This window comes from Eutrigla gurnardus, assembly GCF_963514095.1.
Source record: "Eutrigla gurnardus genome assembly, chromosome: 21".
Taxonomy (NCBI): domain Eukaryota; kingdom Metazoa; phylum Chordata; class Actinopteri; order Perciformes; family Triglidae; genus Eutrigla; species Eutrigla gurnardus.
The window spans coordinates 11,435,251-11,454,754 of record NC_139932.1 but is presented as its reverse complement, the minus strand read 5'-3'; the positions used below and the strand labels follow the sequence as shown (position 1 = coordinate 11,454,754).

The window sequence follows — 19,504 nt, the reverse complement described above, 5'->3', positions numbered from 1 at the left end:
GATCGTACAGAGAATTTATTTTAGATATTTAAACATTGACATCTCTGGAGGAAATTTAATAGTGACCATCGTGTCAAACCACTGTCTGCTCATTTTCAGCTGCCAGCATCTATTGGCAGCACCTGTTCTATTTTAAAATGTTGCGTGATGAAACAAAACGTTGTCATCTGATGTAGCGCCTGGTGTCGATGAACATGCCTCTGAACAGCGATGGAACAGTGATGTTCAACGCCACGCTGTTTGCTCTGGTCAGGACCGCACTCAGGATCAAGACAGACGGTAACAGACACACTTGTGTTGAGGTTTTCACACTGGACAGGCTGCGTAGTCATCTTCTGTATATTATTTATATGTATCCATTAGGCTATTTGTTCATTTTTAACACCCTGTGTACGATGCTTTTGGCTCTGTATTTTAATACCATCCCCAGCTACGTAGTTTAAAGAATATTATAGATTCAAGATAAAACTGACAAAACTGACTGAACGGCGGAACGCAGACAAAAAGTCGTAAATACAAATCTGTCTGCTGCTTCAGCACCATGGACAGCGTCATGGATTTATCAATACACAGAACAGTTAGCCTGCTGATATTTGTGGTCGGGGCCATAGATTCTCACTATGCTAATAGGATGAAGGGGGGATAGCACGTTAACGAGGGCTTCATTTAGTGATTTTGCTAACAAGGGGATGACATCCCTCCTCGCCCCCCTTCCAATCAGCTACTAACAGTATGAATCCTGTGTGTGTGTGTGTGCAGGTAACCTGGAGCAGGCCAATGAGGAACTGAGGGCGATAGTGAAGAAGATCTGGAAGAGAACCAGCATGAAGCTCTTGGATCAAGTAGTGCCCCCTGCTGGAGGTATGTATACCATGAAACGCAGCTATATCTAACATAGCTTACGATAAACACAAATATAGAAAATGTGAACTTTAATGTGAAACATAAAGATGGAGCCTCAGCAGCATCAGTTGCAACAGCTTTTCTGAAAAGCATTTGACCTAATTTTGATATTTTTATTTCTCGCAGATGATGAAGTAACAGTCGGGAAATTCTACGCCACCTTCCTCATCCAGGAATATTTCCGCAAGTTTAAGAAGAGGAAAGAACAAGGGCTTGTGGCCAAGGTGGCCCCCAAAACCGCCCTTTCTCTGCAGGTACACAAGCATACAGAGGTTATGTTAACCCTTTGTCATAAAGTGGAATATCTTTATATATTTATTGCGTCAAGAATTTCAGAAGACAGCAGTAGATTTTTTTCAGATTGGGATGGTGCCCAAAAAGAAAAGAAGTGTGAGTGGGGATATAGTGTACAACTTTCATAGGCTTCTTGTTATAAATTAACTGTGGAAAATGTGATCTGAGGTTTCAGGGTTTTGACCACGATAATAAACATGTTGGTCACTGTTGTATTCCATGAAAGTGCAACTCCTCAGTGTGTTGGGTCTGTGCGTAGGCGGGCCTGCGGACATTGCATGACATCGGCCCAGAGATCCGGAGGGCCATCTCCGGAGACCTGACCGTGGAGGAGGAGCTGGATAAAGGCCTGAAGGAGCCGGTGTCGGCTGCATCCGAGGATGATATCTTCAGGGTAAAGGTTGGATACACACACCCTCACTCACTCTCCAGAGAGAAAGAGAGCGAGAGAGAGAGAGCTGATCAGCGTCCAGCTTGAAGCCACATTATTGCTCCATGCGAAGACATTCAAGCATGTGCTCAGAGGTTGGAAAAGCCTCATCCTCCACCACACAGCTTGGCTACCGATCACTGCAGATGCTGAACTACATTTTAATGGCTGGTCGTTCACACCACTCCGTTGAGTCCTAGTTTGTTATGGAGATTTTACTCCAATATTTAATGCCTGGGTCATTCAACCTTCCCTTGGTTTGTGACACAAAGCCTTTTGCATTTCCATTTCGGCTGGTGAGAGGTTTGTTGCTGCTAGCAGTGAATGTGTTTAGTTGTCATCTCCTTGTGTTTCCTTTACTCACCCTCTCTCCTCTCATCCCACAGCGAACGGGTGGGTTGTTCAGCAACCACGTTAACTACTACAACCAGAGCGATGGCCGCGCTTCCTTCCCACAGTCCTTCACTACCCAGCGTCCGTTGCACATTAGCCAGAAGGGCTCCCCTTGCGAAGGCGAGAGCCCGTCCCACGAGAAGCTCATGGACTCAACCACGTTCACCCCTTCCTCGTACTCTTCATCCGGCTCCAACGCCAACATCAACAATGCCAACAACACGGGCATGGTCGGGGTGGCGCCGCAGGGCATCAGTCGATTCCCGAGCCCGTCCATCAGCACTGTGGACGGGCACACCGGACAGCCGCTCACCCCCATCCTGCTGCCCAGATCTGCGTGGTGCTTTCCTCCAAAGAGGTGAGTGCAGGCCAGGCAGCAGGTTACACCATGGACTTATCAAGCGTTTACCATGTTTTTCATGTATTTGTGTTTTTGGGGTCTTGTTGTCCTTTCCTATTTTATGTGTTCTTGAATGAGGCAAGAATTATTAGATCATCTCTTTCATTTCCTGACCGTCATCACAGATGTTTAGCTAGCGCCTAACGTGACATTTCAGTACGAACAAGATTTTTCTTCTATTTCCTTCACTTTCTTTTTCCTTCCTCCTCTCTTTTCCTGTCTTTTGTCTCTGGTGGCGAGCAGGACGTGTTTTTTTGACACCCTTATGCGGTATGTTGCCAGGGTACAGAGAGAGAAAGTGTGTGTGTGTGTGTGTTAGTTTCCTAACGGCGTACATAACATGGCATCGCTCTCAGAGTGCTATAGTGAGCCTTGCTATGCACATAATGCTTTAGTTGCTATAACCAAAGCCAGGCTCTCTGCTGCTTGTATAAATGAATCTGCTCCCATGGATAGGCTGTTTGGTGCTACATGACCAAACCTCTCCTATCGAAGGCTCTTAATGCTGCTGTTCTCTGCTATTGTATGGCAGGTCTGGGTTAGACACAATGTATGCTCTTTGTCCTATATTCCACTCTTTGTGCTTTGAATATTCATGGTCCCCAGAGAATGAGTCCTATTAACTTGTGATCCCTCACATTTTATTTAGCAAAAAAATTGTACGTGAGAAATATCAATGACTAAAGTCTAAAAAGACCCTGACACTATGGCCTCTGTTTAGGACAAACTCTATACTTTCAGCATTATGACATTTTGTTTTATAATTAGTAAAACACACTTTATGAAACTAGGGTCCTCTTTGTTAAAACACTGCTGTGCTAAGTGTAAAACTATTATCTGTATTCATTTATCCCATGCTGTAAATATATGACTATGAACACTAATCGGTATCAGTATGAGACACAATTACTTTAACTGAAGATGGCATGAACGCAGTTACTGTGTTTTAAACAAAATACAGTATATTGCAATTACAGTCCTCTAAAACTCTCTCCCCAAAATTAGCCTCCATTGTTGTGCTCAGCAACAAACAAACACGAAACATAAACATCTACGACTCATTAGATTTGAGTCATTTTTGTTAAGAAAATGTTTTTGTCCAAGAAGGTCAGCGTGCATGAAGGTTTAGTCACATTTAATTAGAGAGGTACGTTAAACTCTTTGCCTGTGTAAAGACATGATACACTATCTCACTAGATTTAAGGTGGGAAACCTCCACCCAGCTGCCAGGTGGAGTGAGTTAAATGAAACTTATCCAGGGTTTTTAATCAAATGCTGTTCTAACCCAGAGTTTGCTGTGGAGCAGCTTAAATAGCTGTGATTAAAGAGACATCTTGACATTTAGAAATCTCATTTAGTTTTTCTTCACCAGGCAGAAATATATGTGCTGGTGCTTCAAAAAACAAATAGTTACTTTGTTTTTGTGGGTGTTAATCATTGAGAAATAACGGGCGCCGATAACTGCAAGCTAAGCAGTTTCTTATCACTCTCGGCTTTTATTTGAAGCACAAGCATTATCAGATGGTTTTTGGGGGAGCTGTCATGTATCCTGTGAGGAAGAAAAGATTAAACTTCAAATGTCAGAATGTCTCCTTAAGGCTTATGTCTGGAGTATCAAACAGATGTGGACAGAAAGGGCGGCGAGGCATCTTTGGAATACAAAAGAGAATCCCTGGAGAGCAAAAAACCCCCAAACAACCGAGATTTCAGAAGTGTGACTTTCTTGTGTTTCCTGCTACAAAATAGTATCCAAGTTAATGTAGTAAGAGATCAGTGGAAAGGACAGCATCTGTTTCCAGGACTTTATTGGCCTTCATTTAAAATGATGAGAACAGCATAAAAACTATCTGTTTAATTTCCCAGAAGGCCTGCATTAAAATGCCGGTCTCCAAGTATTAGCTAACGACGCTGGCTGCTACGAGCCATTATCTTGTCCATTCTTAAGCTTTGTCTTCAAAGATGTCCGCACCCCTGTCGTGCAATCAGTTCGTCATATTCCAGATGTTGTCTTTGATGCTTTTTACCATTTTGCTTTAACAAAATAGTTGTAATTCCCACCTGCTTCTCCTTCTTTTCCTCTAGCATTTTTCTCCTTCTTCTTCCCCGTCCTCCTTTTTCCTTTCCCTACATGCCTCAGTAGGTTTCTCAGTCTCTCCTCCCAAGCTCCTCTCTGAGTTTTTTGCTAATCAGCTGCTTCTTTTTTTTTTTTTTTTTTTGATGTCTGCCTATTTGTCTACCTGTTTATTCCATCTGTGGTCTGTGTTTTGTTCATTTTGTCGGTCTGTTTGTTTTGGTCGTGTGCTTGTTTCATCGTCGCTAGCTCGGACTCAAGCGACAGCCGCCTGCCGATCATCCGAAGAGGCGAGGGGTCGACGGAGGAGACGTACGACGAGAGCTACGCCGACGACAGGGAGTACCACGAGGACGACCACTCGCTCTCCTCTGACATGTACTGCTGAAACAGACATCATTCTCATCTTTCAGTTCCACGACTGTCGGAGGCGTGTCTTTCATTAACCGCTCTTTGTGTGTCCTCATTAGGCTGGTGTATCACGATGAAACATGTAAGCAGTTGACTCCCATGGAGGAAGGAGAGGACGTGGATGACAGAAGAGGAGGAGGAGGGTGGCAGTCTCCCAGGAGAGTCTTCCTCTGCCCCTCTACTCTGGGTGAGCTGACTTAAAACACCTTTCCTAAAAGCATTGGTACAACTAGTCTACATGCTAGAACACAATATCTATTTTTTTCTATATTGTACTCATTTATACATGCTGCCCGTTTGCATATTTGTGTGACAGGGCGGAGATCGTCCTTCCACCTGGAGTGTCTCAGGAGACAGTCGAGGCCAGACGTCTCCCAAAAGACGTCCGTGCCGCTACACCTTGTACATCATCAGGTAAAAGATGAAATAATCTCACTTGGATGCTCATGAAGTGTGAATACATAATGTGAAGTCTCTGCCGTGCTGCGTTGGCCTGACACTCCTCCACCACCGTACCTCTGCTCTCTCCTCCTCCAGGCTCTGGCAGTCGCAGGGTTGAGTCCTCTGCTAAGAAGGAGTCACTCACCGACCCTCTTCAGCCGGCTGTGCTCCACGCCTCCAGCCAGTCCTACAGGTATACTGCATCCTGCAGCAACAGGCACACTCATACCTTCATTTAGGTATGATTTCCTCATGTTTGCTTCTCCCGTCCTTCTCTCTAGCCCATGGCAGCGATGCCTCCTACCAGCGAGTGCCCTCTCTGAGGTTAGAGGGCTCCAACTCCCATGAAAAGCTCAACACCAGCTTGCCCTCTGTCAACTGTGGGCCCTGGTAAGACCCAGTACACAGAGCAGAACTGTTACATGGCGTTATTTGTCCAAGTAGCAGTGATGTTGATATTGTAGGAATTATAATAAACACATTTATTGCTCCTAGGTACAGCGACAGTAATGGGAACAGCCGGGTGCCGAGTCCTAGCCCCAGTGTGTCCAATCAAAGGCCACCGCGGCCGGTGTCGCTCACAGTGCCGTCGCTACTGGGAAAAGACTCCAGCTCACTGTGTCACGGCAGCGCAGGCAGTCTGGTGGAGGTGGTGAGTGTGAGCCTCTCCAGTCGCTCACAGGATACATTTGAGGGATTTACGTTCAGCTACACAATTGAGATTTTTTTGTGGAATATTGAATAGTGTTACCTTTGGGCCTCAAACAAAAAGAAAATGAATAAATGTTATCGTAGGAAACTGGACTTGCTTTAGGTTTTGAAGGCCTTCAACAACCTAAAGCAATTCCATTTGCCAAAGAGATTCTTCACAGACAATCTAGAAAATAATCTGCAGATTAAATCAATGATGAAAATAAACAAAACTTGCAGTCGTAACAATTCCATCTTTTCCGACTACATTAAAGTTTATTTTTCTTCTTCTCTTCCTCTCATCCCTTTCGTTCCCATCTCTCCCTCCCAAGGTGCTAATATCAGAGGGTTTGGGTCATTTCGCCCAGGACCCGTCGTTCATCGAGGTGACCAAAGCCGAGTTGGCCGACGCATGCGACATGACCATCGAGGAGATGGAGCACGCCGCCAACAATATTCTCAACGGCAACACCGCCACAAACGCCACATCCAGCACCTCCTCCACCTCCCAGCACAGCCCCAACGGCAACCTCCTCCCCTTCCACGCAGCGACAACACACAGGGACCGAGCGGTCGGCGAGGGCGGGGAAGAAGCCGGAGGAAGCAGGGGCTCCATCCACGGGCCGTCCTCGGTGGAGGAGCGGCAGGAGCTGCTCGCGGAGGGGACGGGACAAGAAGAGGAGGAGGAGGAGGAGGAGGAGGAGGAAGTGGCAGGAGCGCGGGAGGAGGAGGAGGGGCAGCACAGAAGCTCGGCTGTGATTGGAGGAGCGCGGCAGAGGGACAGCGGGCTGTTGGAGGACGAGGATATGGAGTGTGTGACGAGTTTGTAGGAGTAGGATCGATGGGTTCGATTGGCCAACTCGCCCCTCTGACATCATCAGAGACTGACGCTGGTCAGTGCTGGGTAACAGCGCCCCGGCTGGCTCTGTCTGTCCCCGACCCTCACACACACTCACACACACACACACACACACACACACAATGTCTGCCTCTCTGCCAGACGTAACCGCTCTGGACAATGGCGGCCAGTGACGAACCTCACACACCTGGTTCTGACTTTGTTGGTTTATTTGAGTGTGTATGTGTGTGAATGTTTGTAGTCAAGTGTACCACACTATACTCTATACTATCTGAGTGTATGCTTGTGTGTGTGTGTGTGTGTGTGTGTGTGTGTGTGTGTGTGATCTATGATTTTCTCTGTGTGCGTGAATGCGTGTGTTCGCCACACGTGTCTCAGTGTGTCTCTAAAGTGCCTCACAGTTTTATCACGTCCTCAAAGTGTGAAGAGCAGAAAAGACGAGACGAGCAACAACAACAAACAAACAAAAAAGCAGGAGGGGGGAAGTCGGAATTAAGGACAGGTAGAAAGGAAACAACAGAAGCAGGAAGTCCATTTTTGGATTCCCTGCCGTCACCATAATGTGTTTATTGTTTTCATTTCCTATGCCTACTTTGGTTATGTGTTATTGTTGTTTGTCTGGCCGCCATGAAACCAGGGAGGGGACAGCAGACCAGCTCGTGGAGGGGGGTCAGTTAAGGATTTAAATCCGACCGTGCCCACTCGTGGTCAAAGGTCAACTCCTCCTTCTCGGTTCACTGGTCATGAAGCGCTGTATTGAGTAAACGGGGGGGCAAGGAAACCCCCGTTTGAAATCTCATTTCTCTTCCTCTTCCAAAGCTACGGATCCTTTGAGCACAGCCTGCCAGCCTGGGGGTGGGGTTACGGTGATACACCACCCTCAGCCCAGGGAGGGGAAGGATTTGAGGGACGGACCAACAAGCCACCGCAGGGCTTCTGTAAGGGGCCACGGGCAGAGAGAGACACTCTCTGGCCAACAGGAAGCGAGCCAGTCCTTTTATCCGTTGGCGAGTACGAAGCCAGCGAGAGACAAACTCACCTCATCCGTCACCTTGATCTGGCTTCGCCTCCTGGGCCGCTTTCCCCGTTTGGCCACGCCCACGTCTTGCCCCAAACAGGAAACGGGAGGAGCATTTGGTGGCTAAGCAGAGACAACGAGCCCCCTCTTTTCTGCCTCATACCTCGCCGTTCCTCACTCCTCCCTCTCTCTCCTCCCTCCCTCCTCGTTGGTCACTCCAGCATCCCTCCTCCTCCATCGCTGGGTTTTTTTTTGCTTTTTGGGCCCTCGGGAGGAGAGTGTGTTGAACAGGGCGACATAGACGGAGGGTGGAGGAGTGAACTGGAGCGGCCGATTGAAAAGAAAAAAAAAAGACTCCGGGCATGGATCTGGATCAGAGGATCTGTCCGTCAATCAACCTCACTTCCTTCTCCGAGACCCTCCTCTTCCTCTCAGCGTGGAATCCTATTGGATTTGCTGCCACACACTCTCTCTACAGACCACACCCACTATGTATTTAACAGTTCAATATTGTGCAAAACTGGCTAGCCATGACTATTTTGTTTTATATTCATGATGTTATTGGTATTAATTTATCCTTGATTTGTTTGCACAATCGGGGTGCTGGTCTTATAAATGTATTTTTGCTCGATTTATTTTAGGAGAACTTTAAGAGGTTTTAAGTATCGAAGCAGGGCGTAGTGTTTGCGTGGGAGTGTATAACTACATTTGTGCGTGCGGGTCGTGTGTCTGCGTTTTAGTACAGGATGTGTGTGCGTACGAGTGTGCGAGATAGCGTGTGTATCTAAAAGAGGGGGTCTTTCTCTCTATCAGTATGCACCTTTTACAGATTGTATCTATTTATTTATTTATTTTTCCCAGAAGAGAAAAAAAAAATGCGTGTGAGGATGAGCGCTTGTGTGTGTGGCGTGCCTGCGTCCGAGTGGTTACTTATGTATTCTAAAAAGCTGATTTTAAGCCTAGACAGTAAATTAAGGTAGCATTACAAGTGTGTGGGAGTGTATGTGTGTGTGTGTGTGTGTGTGTGTGATAATGGGCCTCCTTAACACAGGGTTACCATGGACAGGCATGCTTCCAAAGCTTTGTGATTTCTTTAGCACGGTTTTTACTTTTTAGCCAAGCTGCAGAGTCTGAAGCCACTCTTTATCGCATCACTTTTCTTTATTTCTCTGTTTAGAAGTTCTTAGGCGTATAAGGTCTCCAGCGAGGTCGAAACGACGGTTACGTTTACACTTGGGGGAGGAGTTTTTCGGCATTGCAGCTTGGCCAGAAGGGAACGAGCCTTTTTTTGGCGATTTGCTGCTTTTTCCTTCTTTCTGGTGGAAAGGTGGCTCTGAACGGTAGAAGCACCCAAAATCGCACTGCCACACGAATGAACTGAGGGGGGGTGACGCCCTGATCGCTCGGCTGTAACACACCATAATCACACGATTTCATCATCTAATCATTGTTTGAACTCCAAATGAACTATTAGGGCTGGTGTACAGATGCTGCAAGACTTCTGAATCACATCTCTCTGACGGAGGTCTGTTCATATCACAAAACATTATGATTTTATTGTCATTGTTAGAAATAAAACAGCTCCCTGTCTGTAATATAATTTCATCGGTAAAGCTAATTACTGAAAAAATATACTACAGACAGGTCATTTACTGTCAATTTATAAGATGTGATGTTTTTTTTAAAGTCAAAACTCATTGGATATAGATCAGAAAACTGTCCTTGATGATCCCCTGGTGTGATTTACCGTCTTATCGGGTTTTTTTCTAATGGCTTTTACGTAGCATGCTGACAACTTTTCTCGTTTGTTTCTCGATTCTAGTTTGGACTCACTTCAGATAAGGTGTGACGACAGGACACCATAGCCAGTTATGGACCTCAGGCCTCAGTACGTTATACACAGGGCACGGGTCTCACCTTGATATTGTATCTTCTCCAAAAAAAAACAACAAAAAAAAACACATTCCTAATGTCAGTATCACATCCTTGGTGCACATTGTCACATTTATTAAGCAACTTTTTTAGTATTTAGAACTGAAAGGATTCAGACTCTCTAAAATGGTATGTTACAAGTTATGCTAACCACTGAAACTTTGGATAAAAACAAACAAACCACACAATCCAGATGCAAAGTCAGCTGGTCAGCAGTATTGAACCAGTGCTCACATACAGATACATCTCAGCGGATCTAGTCAAAAATATTCTCGAAGAAAGGGTTAGCACATTTAAACAGTTACTTTAAAACTTCACTTATTAAAAAAAAAAAAAATCAAATCCAAACATTTCTGTCTCTAAATCTCTCACTTTAAAAGGACGTTGAACTCCCGCCTGTCACATGTCAACTTTTACTTTGCCATTAAGGTGGAACTGCTGAGCTCTCATTCCTACGTGTTACGCGGAGCCGGTTTGTGGCAGGGAAGGGTATGCATGAACACACTGCCATACACTGCATCCTGTGCCAGTAACAGACTTCTGACATTATTATGCAAACTAAATGTGAATGTTGAACGTGTTTTAGTGGCAGTGCTATTGCTGTTTTTTTTTGTGTGTGTGTGTGTGGTTCTGATCATACTGCAAACCCTGAAGAAGTCTGTGTTGTCAAAGGAATACCCTCCCTGACATTTGTTTTGTTGTTGTTTTCTCCTCCTTTGGCCTCATCTAACATCTTCCGCATTTCCTTCTTTCTTTCAGTTATCCTCATTCAGCTCCTCATTGAAATAGTACTTTATATTGAACTAACTTAGTAACATAAGCTAACAGACTACTTTGCGGCTAGTGGGTCACGTCAGTTTCTGTATAAGCTGCTTTATTTGAGTCCAGCTTTAAGTCTAAGGAGAGCAGAGTTAGGTGTGGTCGAGCATGTAGGGAAGCATCTGAGTTCAGTGTTTTAACCTCAAACTTTTGTCCTTTGGTCTTTGTTTCTCGTCTCGTTGGATCAGCCCTGCTAAAGTTTATTCAATCCCTGAATTTAAAACAGTGAGTTTTCCTCCCGGGTTATTTATGCTGATTTCAATAAACATAATGTCTATTAGGACTAAATCCTTAATAAGAAATGTAACCAGCGGGCACCTGAATTATAAAGTCATGTTTTTGTATCCAAGCTGCTGCAAAGGAGCCGACCAGTTGGTCTGCTTTCTGCCAACCATCCTATCAGCCAGTATAGCATCAGCTGTGAAAGATCCTCTCTCAAGGCGGTTATGATAGGAAAACATGTCATGAATGACAGTCACTTTAATGAGCCGATGAATTATCCAACCATTCTCAGTAGATACGATTTCCACAATCAATTAGCATAGCCTTAGGATGAAGAGTCGCATTGATAAATGTTCAGTCAACATCCACGTACATATTATACACACACGTACTTATTGACAGTAACCCTGCGGATCAGATTTGTGTGTAAAGGCTCGTTGGTTTCACGTGCTGGTGAGAGAGACTCAGAGGCCTCTGGTGCCCCCGTGTGGAGTGGAGCAGCATTGCGGTTTTCCCGTCCCATGTAGGTTAGAAGGAACTATGAGTTGTTGTGTTGCTGGTCTGAAGTATGAGTGGGTGTGATCCTGCATCCCGCAAGATATGCAAAAACAATGCAATAACTATGACTGTGTTCAAGGTTCCCGAAGTAAATACATTCGTGAAGAAAAAAAAAAATTAGTATGATTTTTTTCTGTTTGTTCTATTTTTAGTGAACTCTGGTTTCTATGGCAGAGGAACCTACCATACTTGAAATCAGGTACATTGCAGTGCAGTAGGTGAAGGTGTATTTATTTCTCCTTCCCGTGTGTGTTGGATCTGCATCTGCCACCTAAACGCGTATTGATCCACATGAAACTGGGTGTTTTTGCTCCGCGGTTTAACATCCAGCCCTTGTAGCCCCCAAATTGAAAAGCTAAATTATGACCTATGACCTGACTCCCTTCCTCTTCCTTATTAAGGGTTAGTTAATTTTTTAATGGATTGAGCTACTATTTGCATGTTCCCATGTTGACGCAGAGTTTGCCAGATTTTGTAGTTTTTTGTAGTTTTGTTTGGATCAGGTTAAGTATCATATCATATCACAACAGTAGCTATTTCTATCATGTGAGTGAAGTCGCTGTTTCTTCTCTGTGGACTGTTGGCAGCAGTCGAGGGTGATTGGAAGGTGATTTTGCATATCTTGTGTCTTACAGGCTCCTATTATATTTTCTGATTCATGACCCGGAGGAAGAGTCAGATCCTGTTTATATGATTGTCGTTGAGAGAAAAAGCAAACTATACAGTGTTTTTACGCCCCAGTTTAGACAGCTGTCACTACTTATTTGCTTAAGGGTTGCCATAGTCAATCAACGTCTGTCTTGTCCTCGTCTGACATGTGGAAGATGGACCAGAATAAGTGGTATATGATGGACCAAATTACCCATAATGAGTCGTTTTTACAAAACATGTTGGTGGATTGAAGTTGAGGCAGAGGACAGACAAACAGAGGCTGGAGCTACAGCACAACACACACTAGGCTGCTTACATGTTCAAGCACAAAGACGATATGTTGGAATTTATTTTTTGTCTTTTTTAACTGCTGATATTTCAATTAGCAACTCATAACGACACTCGTGTTTATTTGCATTTGGGTTTCTCAATAAACCAGCATGCATCACTACTAAATGGAACGCATCCATTATCAATGGTATTAGCTACACCTGTGTTGTACAAGTCTATTGTTAGAGTGTGTGTGTGTGTAGCTGTGGTCTCTGCCTCAGCGTAGATGGTTAGCTGCCTCTTAATCGGGCTGATAAGCTGGGTCTCCACCCCTCTGCCATCGAGGGTGCAGCTCACGTTCACGTCATTTTCCTCCAGTGGAAGCAAAGAGAGAGAGTTTCTGGTCGACGGATGACAACACGGCTGGCGTTTTGGAGTCACAATGTGTATGGAGAGAATGTTTTTGGAGGGATTGTAGATGGTTTTATTTCATCATGTTTGAATTTCAGGGTTCACACATGGTGAAGTGATGTTTAATGTGCATGGTCTCTCTCTGTAGGGATGTAAAGTATTGTTCCCCTGAATGATAATATCTTTTGTCTCACCACTAGCCAACGATTGTATATTTTTATACACTATATACCATATTATAGCAAAAAAATATATGATATTATATAATATGTAATCACCCGAATGTTAAGAGTAAGGGCAAAAGGGCAGGAGACGTATTTGGGAATGTAGTTAGTGAAATTGTTGGGTATGAAAATGTGTTCCATGAGCCTACTGACTGAGGGTCAGTAAGAATCCCACTTTGTGTTTTTGACCAAGAGGAACCAGCAGGGAATAATGTAGTCATATTTACTGAAGGCTGTATAGATATATATATATCGCTCCTCAGTCCTTAACCGGTAGAGCTTCATTTAAATATCATTAGCTGCAAGTGACATAACTAAAGCTGAGACCGCTGGAAATTCGTCACATATTAAATCACTCCCTAGCTTTTGTTCCGTTGTTTCCTGAAGTGAAACTTTGTCGGCGAGGGTCAAAGTCTGGACGTTTTCCTACTGTAGCACCGAGAGACCTGTCTCACTTTCACTCGTCCTGCATAAGCGACACACACACACACACACACACACACACACACACACTGTCACTTTTACGAATGCATTATTAAAGCTATTAAAGACATCAAACCAAAAAGAAATCCACGAGATCTCTCTATGCGTTGAGCCATGAAAATCATGTAGCTTCTATGTTTTTCTTCCATGGAAGGAATTAGAGGACTGAATGCAGGAAGTGAAGTCGTTCAGCAGCTGACCAACAGAAAGGATGTGGGTTTTATGCAGCAACGAAAAGAAGATGTTAGTCTGGAAGATAGCTTCTTGTTTTAATGGCCGATCTGCTCTAAAAGTCGACTTTCTGTTCTGCATCTTGACAGTGAGGATGTTGAACTGTTTGGTGTTTGTGTGGAAGAGCTGCTGACAGAATGCATTTCACAGAAAAGATGTCATCCAACATGCTTTAACAAGATGGTGTTTTACACACACGTATCGTTTCAGAGGTATGAGACATATTCTTCGTCGACCATCGCTGAACACAGATGCACGTTATATTTTCTTGTAAACCGAAGTGTTTGTTGATCATTGTCTGATCCTGACAACAAAAAAATATTTTAAGAGGACTATTTTGAATAGAGATTTTATTTTCCTTTTTCTTTTTTCTAGGTCAAAATCAGCATAGCCTGTTGTTGTTGGAATCTAATTCAATCTAATTAAAATATGAATTCCCTTTTCTGGAGAAACGAGAGGAAGGTCTCTTTGTTTTTCTCTTGTACAGATGTTATTTTTGACGTCATAGCTCATCGCCACTTTTGGGGAATGGAACAGAATGCAAAAGGGAGGGAGTATATGATGAAAGTTTATATTGCAAGTGTCTTCTATTTTAGATATTATATATATATATATATAGAAAAAACTATATCTAAATGATATTTAATGATAATTTGGAGCTGGATTTGCAGAGGAGACAGGACCCAGAGTGTTTGAATGCTCTCACCATTAGCTGAATGTTTCCATTAGTTTAAAAAAGAATTATCGCTAAGTTTCCTTTGTGTGATAGTCAGCCTTTGTCTGTGTGTTGCCAGTGCAGGGTTTACCTACATGTGATCAGAGTACCTTTAAAATGTACACACCAGGATGGGAGATAAACATCTCTTTCTCACATTAAAATTACAGCCTATAAGTTATTATATGGACTTTGTAGGTAAATGTACTCCAGTGTTAAAACCTCGATCAGCTGGCTCAAACATAGTTACACTGAAACACTCGCAGACGCACGTCAAGTCTTCACGTCTTTGGTTTACGTGAGATGGTGAAGAACAAAATCAGATTTTTGATTCCATTGTTCCTGAGCTCCGAAATGAACCAAATAGATGATTATTTGCTTGCTTGATAGATTTAGAATTGATAGAAATAGCAGCTGGTACAGAAAACTGAGTATTCCTTCAGGCTCTGATTTAATGACGAGAGCTACTTATTGTACCACGAATGATGATTTCATGCCTTGAATGTAGGACGCAGCGATGCTGGTGTACTGACATAGCTTTGAAATGAACGTTAGATTGCTTGGTTTGGATATTTGTTGTTTTTTAGCAGCCCTTAACGGAAGGAAAGTAAATACATTTTAATAAAAAAAAAAGCCTTTGCTGACACATCCCTACAAACTCTTAGAAACCAGCAGGTGTTGTAAGCCTGCGTGTGTAAATGCAGCTTTCATGAATGAGTCGGCCCATCTGAGAGCAGATCTGAGAGCAGTGTTGTGTGTTTTCTTTGCTGGGTTATTTCTTGCTGGTGTGGAAACACTTCTTTTCACAGCACACAGGCGTTAACTACATTCTCTCTCACCCAAGCAGACTGATCCTGGGCTTCAGCCAGCCCGATGATTCAATGGCAGGAGATCCACATCTCTTTATTTGCTGGTCCTTTTGTGTAGTCTTATTTCACTGCTCATGCAAACGTGTTAAAGGGCCTTTTGGGGGGATCGAGCTGTTTGTTCGTCTTCTGTTTTCAGTCCAGAGAGATGTCTTGTTTTTGCGAGGAGAGAGGTGTTCACGCAGCGGGCGATCTGTTGTAATATTAGTAGTGACGCTACTGTTTAATGTGGTATTTAATAACGGCACTATTTATGGTCAAAAAATGAACTAGTGTGTTATTGTACTTGCGGTAGCTTTTGGAGGAGGTGGTCATTTTGTAACCGTTCTTTAACATAAGCCCCCCTCCCTCGACTGCGAGGGATTTCATTGGTTCTGAGGTTGCTAAGTGACAACATCATTTGGTTTCCTCGGTTACCGTTTGTCTCCTCTGTGACGACTGCATGGTCTCACAGCCGACACTCCCTTTTTTTCCTTCTTCTTCTTCTGCTTCTTTCTTTTTCTTTTTTTCTAAATGAGAGTTCTTGATTTTTCTTTTTTCCTTTTTGTTCATTCACTTCATTTTACATTTTAGGAAGGGAAAGAATACAAATGAAATAAATCAGAATATTAATTCAATCACTTTTTCTACTCCTATTTTCAATAAAAAGTGAAATGAAAAAACCAAACAAAAAGTTGATTTGTAAATAAGTAATGTACAGTTTGTATCTGTAACTTGTCAGTCTGTCATTGGTGACAGAGTCTGTCTTGCTTATAACGCACGCTACCAGTAAATAAAAAAAGGAAAAGTATATTTAGACTGTATGGTCCCTTGAAAGCAAGTTTTAAATTAATATCTGATGTATATTCCTGTAACATTGCATTTTTATCTGAGGAATGATGTTATTAAAAAATTGCAAATAAATTGCATTTCCTACAGCTGTGTTTTTCACTTCCCTTTAACGTTTGTGGTTTTCAGGACATCGTATCTCTGTGAAGCTCAATGCTGGACTGTCGTGGTTAAATTACATTTTTACTGAATTATTTATCCTCACACAGAAGTTCAACATCTCAGCTTTTCTAATATACAAATCCAGCAGCCTGTGAGGGTGTCGGCAATGCAAATGTGCTCATAGTTTAATGTGAGAAAAAGCAAAAAAGGCGACAACGTTTGCTACTGACCACACAATAAATCACCATCAAAAAGTGTTTTATGAACATGTTATATGACTTCACTTCTCTTAATCACGTGTCGGGTTTATGAGTCGCCAGGTGTCTCTTCAGATTCCCCTGCTGGGAGAATTCTCTCTCACAGTTGGGACACTTGAACGGCTTCAGCCCGTTGTGGCTGAGCGCGTGTCTCTTCAGGCAGTTCAGCGTGAGGAAGCGCTTCGGGCACTCTGAGCACAGGTACGGCCGCTCCCCCGTGTGGGAGCGCGTGTGCACGTTCAGGTGGCTCTTGCTGGAGAAGCCCTTCCCGCAGCGCGTGCAGGTGTACGGCATCTCGCCCGTGTGGGAGCGCGTGTGCAGCAGCAGCTCGCCGGACGACAGGAAGGACTTCCCGCACATGGTGCACAGGTAGTTCTTCTCCCCTTTGTGCATCTGCATGTGGCGCGTGATCCCCGCCTTGCTGAAGCTCTTCCCGCAGACCGTGCACAGGTTGGTGGGGCCGTCGTGCAGCCGCTCGTGTTGCTTCAGCGAGTAGTTGCACAGGAAGCCCTTGTCGCACCGGCCGCAGGTGAATATCCGTCCCCTCTTGTGGAGCCTCTGGTGCTGGTAGTAACCCGACGGGCTGGTGAAGCCCTTCTCACACTGGGTGCAGCAGTAGGGGAAGGTGTGGAGCTTCATGTGGGTCTTCAGTTGATTTGGAAGCTCGAAAACCTTTTCACACTTGAGGCATTTGGTTTCTTCCTCCTTGAATTTCTTGTTGACGGCCCGCGTGCTGAGGAACCGTTTGTCTTCCCCGACGGGCTCCTTCCGTCGACGTCCTTCCTTGTTTTCCAAGTCGTCCTTCTTCTGTTGACGTTTCCGCCTTTTATCAACGCCGCCTTTCTGTTTGTGTCCCCTCTTCTTCTTCTCCGAGCTGCCTTCTGATTTCTGACTTGACTTTTCGGGACTTTTCTGCCGAGTCTTTGCTCTGGTTTTCCTCCCGGATGTTTTCTGAACACGGTGCTCCCTCCGGATGTGCTCTTGGACCGTCCTCTTTAAGCGGTGAGCGAATGAACACTGAGGGCAGATGAATAAACACGACAGAGCACCTGAAAACATGGAGAATAGCAAGTTAGTAAAATACGGTTTTCCCCAGATTCCAATCTGCTGATGCAAAGGACGCTGCCTCACCTGATTCCTTTTTTGGCAACCGATCATCTGCAGTGACGTCTGAGCCTTGATTTGAGTCTTCTTCTAAGTCTTCCAACGCCAGGGTCTCTTCTTCTTCACTGTCATAATCATCTTCATCACTGTAAGGTGCTGTGAACTTCTCCATTCCCGTTTGAACAGGAAGGGCCAGAGTGGACAAAAGGGTGTCCTCGTCACTGCTGGAAGGAGCTGTGAACATGAAGGCATTAGACACATTAGAGTGACGATAGGAAAGTAAAAACCTGTATTTAAATAAACAGAAATGACCTACAAAGCTCTGTTCAACTTACCAGAGCTGAGAGTCCCCAACTGTCTGTGATGAAGCAGCAGAGACTTCAGGGCAAAGGGTTCAGACAGCAGCTGTCCTAATTCTTCTGACAGAGATGTTGTTTCCGTGAGCCACGCTGCTGTCTGAGACGCAAAGACAACATGATTGTCATGCTGTGTTCTCACAGACCTCAAATAAAGAAAGGGAGAATGAAATGTAATATAGCGACAGACAAATCACCTGTTGCAGGTCTGGCGTGGGGAGCAGCTGCTCCAGCCTGGACAGGAACTCAGACACCAGCTGCTGTAGACTTTCGTCATACTTGGAGCCGTAGTTTGTAGGAAAAACCTCCTACGGAAAGAGTCGGTCAATGTTTAGATTTCATGATATCATGAGCCACTTCATCACTAAGATACACGCGTATCAGACACTCACCTGGAAGAAAAACTCCTTTTCAAAAGGAACATTCAGAAGGTTTTGGACCAGGCTGGCAAAGTTGGAGTACGAGGTCTTCAGTATATCAACACCGGCCTGTCAAGACGATAAGAAGGACGATTCAATACAGATTTTCTGATGACTATGAGAACACCCTGGGTTTCTAAGTGTATTCTCCATGTTTTGTGTTTTTTAAAAACCCACCATGTGATCAGTGGAACTGAGCTCAGCGCTGCAGGCGTGGATTTGATCCAGGTGGCTCTGGATGGTCTGCAGACTGGCAACGCCATCGCCTCGACACAGCTCCAGAACCAGCTGCAGCAAGGCAAAGGTGGGAAAGACTGACTTCCATTATGAGAACTGTAACTAATGGTAACCCTATTAGCTTTTCATCCACTCAAATGTAAATGTGTCCCTGCGTGTGAGCCACAAGAGGGGGGTCACAGGTGGAAGTAAGTCCTCACCTTTGCTCTCAGGCCCAGGACGAGCTGGGCTCTCTGACTGGGACTCAGGAGCTCCGGGACCAGGTCTGTCGTCAGACTGATGAAGTCCGCCAGCGTGTCGTACTGCATCACGCTGTGCTGCTGAATTACCCGCCATATGAACGCAGACATTAGTCTCAGCGGCGGGACGAGGAGGCGCAAGGAGGCCGGAGGAAGAGGGGAACCTGCGAAGGTCATTTGAAACAAGCCTTTAACCATTAATACCATACAAGCGATCTGACCACAACACCGCCCGCGGATTAGTTAACGTTCGCTTAATAACTGGATTATTAACGGTTTTTGGTTTAGCAACATAAATGTTAGCAGATAGTTGGGTGAATAATTACCCAAACCGTTGCTTCTCCACGCCATTTCTTCGTTTAAAATCATCTAAACTATGAACACAAATAAGAAAAAACCCATTCTTCCGCCACAGCGACGAACTATACTCATAACTTCCGGGTAAAACGGATGTTGTGAAAACGCTCGCTTCCCTTTCAAAGTAAAAGCTGTGACGTTTAGTTATATTATGTAACGGTGTCGATGCGACGCAGACAAAGTTAGAAAGAAAACAGAAGAGACGTTAAATCATTAAATATGTCACATCCAGAGAGGCTACATCTACGACAAACAGGTGGTTGTGTGTGCATACTAAGAAATACCACTTTCTGCCAGTAGATGGCGCAGAGTG

General features: G+C 44.4%; 2 protein-coding genes across 6 annotated transcripts in view; one reads left to right on the top strand and one right to left on the bottom strand.

The window, feature by feature from the left end:
- The window catches only part of cacna1c (calcium channel, voltage-dependent, L type, alpha 1C subunit), a 176,879-nt gene extending 160,684 nt beyond the window's left edge, over nucleotides 1-16,195 (top strand). For 3 of the 4 annotated variants that reach the window (XM_084039299.1, XM_084039298.1, XM_084039300.1), the window contains 13 exons: nucleotides 177-279; nucleotides 760-861; nucleotides 1,030-1,157; nucleotides 1,457-1,597; nucleotides 2,014-2,378; nucleotides 2,664-2,690; nucleotides 4,741-4,869; nucleotides 4,962-5,089; nucleotides 5,219-5,316; nucleotides 5,440-5,536; nucleotides 5,625-5,733; nucleotides 5,839-5,995; nucleotides 6,366-16,195. In XM_084039299.1, the coding sequence (XP_083895425.1) occupies nucleotides 177-279; nucleotides 760-861; nucleotides 1,030-1,157; nucleotides 1,457-1,597; nucleotides 2,014-2,378; nucleotides 2,664-2,690; nucleotides 4,741-4,869; nucleotides 4,962-5,089; nucleotides 5,219-5,316; nucleotides 5,440-5,536; nucleotides 5,625-5,733; nucleotides 5,839-5,995; nucleotides 6,366-6,863 (2,082 nt within the window). In that variant the 3' untranslated portion in view covers nucleotides 6,864-16,195. The remainder of the gene's footprint in view (nucleotides 1-176; nucleotides 280-759; nucleotides 862-1,029; nucleotides 1,158-1,456; nucleotides 1,598-2,013; nucleotides 2,379-2,663; nucleotides 2,691-4,740; nucleotides 4,870-4,961; nucleotides 5,090-5,218; nucleotides 5,317-5,439; nucleotides 5,537-5,624; nucleotides 5,734-5,838; nucleotides 5,996-6,365) is intronic. The other variant, XM_084039301.1, reaches the window with a different exon arrangement.
- LOC311032494 (uncharacterized protein) lies at nucleotides 14,060-19,274 on the bottom strand. Of its 2 annotated transcripts, none has more exons than XM_084039322.1 (8): nucleotides 19,161-19,274; nucleotides 18,796-18,998; nucleotides 18,536-18,646; nucleotides 18,332-18,427; nucleotides 18,137-18,247; nucleotides 17,919-18,039; nucleotides 17,611-17,817; nucleotides 14,060-17,528 (listed from the first exon to the last, which is right to left on the bottom strand). In XM_084039322.1, the coding sequence occupies exons 1-8, from the start codon at nucleotides 19,201-19,203 to the stop codon at nucleotides 16,516-16,518; spliced, it is 1,905 nt and encodes a 634-aa protein (XP_083895448.1). In that variant the 5' UTR covers nucleotides 19,204-19,274; the 3' UTR covers nucleotides 14,060-16,515. The 2 variants fall into 2 exon arrangements, with proteins under 2 accessions (XP_083895448.1, XP_083895449.1); XM_084039323.1 differs by having other exon boundaries at nucleotides 19,167-19,200.
- Between the last annotated feature and the right edge of the window lie 230 nt (nucleotides 19,275-19,504).